General features: G+C 43.7%; 1 protein-coding gene across 1 annotated transcript in view; it reads right to left on the bottom strand.

Annotated features, from left to right (window-relative positions):
• Positions 1–6000, bottom strand: part of MECR (mitochondrial trans-2-enoyl-CoA reductase) — a 44735-nt gene continuing 38735 nt past the window's right edge. Inside the window, exons 8-10 of the mRNA XM_001373727.5 lie at positions 2524–2584; positions 2311–2383; positions 1–366 (exon numbers count right to left, since the gene is read on the bottom strand). Coding sequence (XP_001373764.3) covers positions 209–366; positions 2311–2383; positions 2524–2584 — 292 coding nt within the window. The 3' untranslated portion in view covers positions 1–208. The remainder of the gene's footprint in view (positions 367–2310; positions 2384–2523; positions 2585–6000) is intronic.

Below are 6000 nucleotides of genomic sequence, written 5' to 3'. Positions count from 1 at the left end.
TTTAAGAAGTGGCAGTGACTCTTTATTAGGGAAGCCTGGGACCCCTGCCCAAGGCCAGTGGCTTCAAGCCTCTCCTCTTCTGATCTAAGGCTCTGGCCAGCCTCGGGGAACAGTGATGCTCCAGAGGGAGGCTGGTACAGGAGAGGAGATGCCTGCGGATCCCCTCCACCACCTGCTTGTGGTGCCCCGTCACGCATTCCCCGGGCTGTCACATTGTGAGAATCTGCTTGGAAGAAACAAAGGGCTTCATGGAGGCCTCCAGGGCTGCTTGGTAATCCTGCAGCGGGACTTCTGAGCAGCTGGGCTCTGTGAGCTGCCCTCGGCGGATGAAGTCACACAGAGTGAGGATCATCTCCTTGAACTGGTCTGTAAGAGGAGGAGACAGGATGGAGGATGGTTGTAGGGCTCTAGAATCTAACCACAGAGGGAAACTGAGGCTGGAAGAAGCTCAAGATCATACAAGTATAGAATGATTCAGGCAGGTTTAGAACTCAGGCCCCTACCCTAATCCTGATGCTCCTTTGATTCCGCCTACACTCATCTCAAGTTTCAGTGCTTAACCCTCAACTCAGGGGAATCTAGTAGGAAATCAGAATTGTCAACAAATGACCTTTTGGAAATAGAGAATTCCTTTAACTTGCCTATTTCTTTTCTATTAAAAAAATTCAGTTTGACCCCTAAAGACACAATCAATGTGTACATTTATTTTGTTTGACTATATTTATTTGTTAGAAGGGAGGATTTCCTTTTTTTTTCCCATGAGAGAATGGTGAAGAGGAGAAATATAAAAAAGAAGCAAAGAACCTCAATCAAACATTGGGGAAAAAAGCAGAAGAGAGAATCAAGACAAGCAGGGCAGTGGGGACAATCCTGAATTCAATAAAATTGCATCAGCAGTTTTGGGGTACAGCGACTGTCTATTTAAAACAACAAGCTGGGGGTGATACTCATGATTATAATTCTTTTTTCCTGTTCTTTGTATATGGAAATAGTCATGGCTTAATATTTGTTAAGTTCCTAATAACTCTCAAAAATAAATAATTCGCTTTTTGACTCATTGTTTTTAACATCTCCACTTCCCCAGGACCCTCCCTGCCCACAGAGAGATGTGAGAATGCCTCAGAGAGTGGTTTCCATGGCCCAGGTTTCATGGCCTCCCCTCCCACTTCATGGCTCGGGCTCCGGATGGCTGCTTGTATTTATGTATGACACCAGCTCCTCCATCCCTGCAGCTTCGAGGGAGAGGACTGTGCTCCAGGAAGCCCATCCATCCCTCCCCATCTACTGAGGGATCTCTAGGGGGAAGTGGGAAAAATAAGGCACAGAGAAAGGACCAGCTGGAGCTCATCAGGGCTCTTGGGGCTGAGGAGAAGCCCCAAAGGCACAGGCTGCAATAGGACTTGGGCAAAACAAATTTGGCCCTGATGTGGATGGGAAGGCTGCCAAGGGGGAGGTGAAGATTCTGAGGACACAAGGAAGGGGACAGGGAGGGAAAGGGAAGGGAATAGTGCCAGGCACTAATGTGCTTTTAAAACTATTATCTCATTGCATCCTCATAATAATCCTGGGAGGTAGGTGCTATTATTCTCTCCATTTTACAGATGAGGAAACTGAGGAAAACAGAAGTGATCAGCCCAGGGTCACCCTGCTAGTAAGTGCCTGATGTCACTGTAGAACTTGGGTCTTCCTGACTCCAGCCCTGGGCTAGCTAGAGGGGGCTTGCTGCCCGGGCACCCCCACCCACTGCTCACCATGGCACCATGGATACTGAAGATGCCCACAAGGCCCCCTGCTACCACCGGCATCTCTTTCCAGGACCCTCGATGCACTTTCCTCAGTACATCCTGCCCTTCCACTTTGGTTCTTGGGAGGAGAAGCCTCAGCCCTCTGGGGCACCTGACAATCCCACGTTCTGCTCTAGGGACTTGCTGTTGGGGTCCATAGAATGGACGAAGTTTTGTCTTTGGATCTCCAGGTGCCGAGAAAAGGGTTAAAGACCAGTGCCGTGATTTCACTGACACGGAAACTGCCTTCATGCAGGCACTGCGATCTCCTCTGCAATTTCATGCCTTTAAAGAGCTCTGAGAACAAGGAGAGGCTGAGTGATTGGTTCAAGCTCACACAACCAGGATGTCAGAGGTGGGAGCAGAACCCAGATCCTTTCCTCTTTGAGATGAATTTTCTCTTCTCTGGCTAGTACACAGAAGTGCTTAATGCAGAATGAATGGAAACAGGGGGCCCTCCATTCCCTTGGATTTCCCCAGATACTTGCCCCCGCCCCATCCTCACCCTGGGTCATTCCCCACTCACCTGGCCCTTGGTCCTTCTTCCACTGAGTCAGCCAGAAACCCCGGAGCTTGAGGTCCTTAAAAATGAATGAGCTCTGTGGAAGAGGGAAGGTAGATGGAGGCTCTGAGAAGAGCAGAACTTTCTGGAGTTAAAGTGGAAATGCAGGGGCTTCGTCTGAGGCCAGACGCCTCACACGAGTCACGTGCAGTGCTGTTCAGGCATCATGGCACTTACCACTGAGGCCGTGACTGGCTGCTTGGCCATCCCTCCGTAGGTCACCATGGTGCCACCGTGCCTGAAGAGATACCAGAGAGAAGGGGTTGGGGAACGGAGGGCCAGAGGGAGGCCTTCTCTGACCTCCTATGGCCCCCCATCCATTGTAGGAGGCAGTCTGGGATAAGCCTTGGAGAAATGGGCTCTTTTTCTGGCTCTGCCACTAATGAGGTGCATGACTCTTTGAGACTCAGTTTCTTCTTCTGTAAGATAAGGCTTGAAGAGATGACCTCTAAGGCTCGCCTCGGCTGGGACATTCTACGTTCCAGAGTTGACACTCTGTGCTCCAGCATTCCGCGGTCTAAAATCCTTCCAGCTCTGAGATTCAGCGACTGAATCATGCAAGAAAGCATTTGGTGAATGCCCTGCAAACAATGATCTGGAAAGTATTTCATCATTTCTGCCCCACAGACTAGCCCAGCTTCCCTCTATGTATGGTTCAGGTAGCGCTTCATAGGCAAAAACTTGGTTAATTTTCAATCCACCAACCCTCCCCACCCTGCTCAAGGCGGGTATAATTTTCTTTTCCTTTGAAAATTACTCTGAACGTTTTTATCTGTGTACACGTAGAATATAAGTTCTTTGAGGGAAGCGGGGGAGTGTGTGTGCCCAGCACAGTTCAATGAAGCTAGTGAGGGCCTACGATGGCTAAGGCACTGTTGTTACACACCGTCCCTTCATCAATAGTTGCTGATGGATAGATGATCATCCGCACCAGGGCAGCCCCAAAGACCCAGAATCGGGGGAGACAATGAACTCCATCACTCGGCTTCATCTAGACTCCCATTCTCCAGTTCTTGGAATCACAGAAACTGATGGAATCGAATGATCTCTGAGGAAGAGACCTTAGAACATAGTGACTTAGGGCAAAGCATGCGATCACCTTCAGAGAAAGAACTGTTGGGAGTCGGATGCACATGGAAGCACAGGATTTATCACTTCTTTATTTGGGGCTTTGGTTTTATATGATTATTCACTTACAAGAATAAACAATATGGAAATATATTTTGCGTGATGATACATGTATAATCCAGACTGAATTGTTTGTCAGCTCCTTGAGGGGGGAGGGAAGAAGGGAGGGAAACAATTTGGATCATATAACTTCAGAAAACATGTGGGAATTTGTTATTACATGTAATTGGTAAAAGAAGTTATAATAAAAAAGAACATAGTACTAAACCCTTGCCTAAAGATTTTTCTCTAAAATATCAACGAGTAATCACCTGGCCTCTACCTGAATAGACATCATGACCAGGGAGCTCACTACCTCTTGAGGAAGCCTTGTCTGCCTTTGGACAGCTCTGACTGTCAGCTAAGTTTCCCAAACATTCCCCTAAATTCGTCTCTGTCACCTTCATGCTTTGTCTGAGTTCTGTCTTTGGAGGTCAAGCAAATCACATCTAATCCTTCTTCTATATTATAGCCTTACAGAGATGTAAGGCTAGCCAGCTATCACGTTGCCTTCTCTGCTTTGTGTTAAAACAGCCCCAATTCCCTCCCGGATCCTTGTATAGCTCGGTCTCTAGCTCCTTTCTATTCACATTCACAAGCAAGTCAACAAGGCCCATGTGGATGCTGGTTTATAGATCAACAAGACCAACACGGATGCTGGTTTACAGATTAACAAGGCCAACATGGATGCTGGCTTTCTGGTCAACAAGGCCCACAGATTTCAGATAAATACAATGGAGAATTAAAGTGTGATTTTAGTGGGAAGATCACCAGGAAAATCAAGTCCAAGTTCTGGTCCTGCCACCACTAGGTACCGGCGTGACTTGAAGCAAGTTCCTTTTCACCTCTTGGACATCTGCTAAATGAGGATGTCTTAAGCTCTGGTCATATCTTAGGCCTAAAAATTCTCAGTCCAAGATCTCTTAACTACTACAAGACTGAGGGGGCAGTGTAAAAAATAGACTCGAATACAGGACTACAATCCCCATGAGCCTTTGCTCCACTTCCCCAGAATGCCTTGTAATCTCACCTGGGCTGAGATCGAGAAGGGATTTAAACTGATTCAAAGGCTTTTGAGAGGGCTCTCGGGTCTTTTGGACTTCTGTTTTGGAGCAGAGGCGTCTCTTCCATGATGTGAGGTTATTTTGTCTAGGCCTCTAGCCTAGGCACATGTTTCTTACTTGTATATTTTTTAATCTTTAACCTTTAATAAACCTCTAAAAAATATAATACTCCTTGCAGAGAGAAACTAATTTCTACCTGCCTCAGTCTCCCCATCTCCCCTAAATTTTAACTGTTACATGGTTTAACTTTGTGATTTTAAGTTCATATATTACTGGATTCAATATTATTCTGCTCGAACTGAAGGTTAATTGAATTTATTTTGAATGTACTGAGTTTTAAAAATTCTGTTGTTTTTCCCCTATAACTATTGAACAAATATTATTGTGAATAAGCCCATATATGAAAAAACAGCTTTTTTCTATTTTGCCGAGGATAGATGGACTTCAGAACTGGTTATAATTGTATTAACAACCTTTGGAAATTTAATGTGCTAAATACCTCAAATGATTTGATTTTAAGGGTTTTTTAAATATGATTTTTGGAATTTTTTTAAACAATCTGGTTATTTTTGCCTGCCCCTACCACGAGGTAAGGCCCATTACAGTAGCTGAAGTGAAATGTATTTTATAACCCCCAGCCTTCCCACATGTGAATGGAAGTTGGGCAGTTAATCTCAGGGCATTTGTATCCCTATAAGCCTCCAAAAAAGGAGCACCCCTTTATTTATGCTCTTCAGCTCACTATTTTACTTCTACCAGAATGATATATAGATTTCCTGATTATCTTCTAAACCCAAGATGAGTTTTACTTTGTTTAAAAAAATATGTTTAAATACCAAGGTTGAAGGATTGCTCTGTTTGTAAAAACTGTGACAAATGTCCATCAATTCATAGGTTTTAAAAATGTCATACAGCAACTTATGTGAAATATGAAAGTGTGTTTGTTTGCTATTGTAATTAATTGGGCTATTGAGAATTTTGGGGATTTTGATATCTACATATTTGTACTACTGTATTTTTAAAGATGAAAAAATTGTTAACCTTGTTCAATTCATTTGCCTTCTACTCACAGTGATCATGGCCAAATACAAAGAGGAAATGGATCTCATTTTTTGGTGAGAAAACCTTGTATTTTTATATTTTCTTAACTGACACATAGTGTCAATGATTATAAGCTATACTTTTGAATTTTTTAAAGCTCTTTTATTATATGTTTCTTGCATGTGCAATAAACTTTTTCAGTTTTTTTTATTATTTTTTCTCTCCTTTTTATATTTGAAGCACATGTCACCAGCATTAAGATTTTCTTTAACCTTTTGATTTTTCAGTACTACAAGTGTAAGATACATTTGTCAGAGCATGCCCAAAAAGCTTGTGACTATAAAAACGATGCCACTAATTATTTAAATAAATTATGGGACTT

The sequence above is a fragment of the Monodelphis domestica genome, chromosome 4 (assembly GCF_027887165.1).
Source record: "Monodelphis domestica isolate mMonDom1 chromosome 4, mMonDom1.pri, whole genome shotgun sequence".
NCBI lineage: Eukaryota > Metazoa > Chordata > Mammalia > Didelphimorphia > Didelphidae > Monodelphis > Monodelphis domestica.
This window is presented reverse-complemented; position numbering and strand designations above follow the sequence as displayed.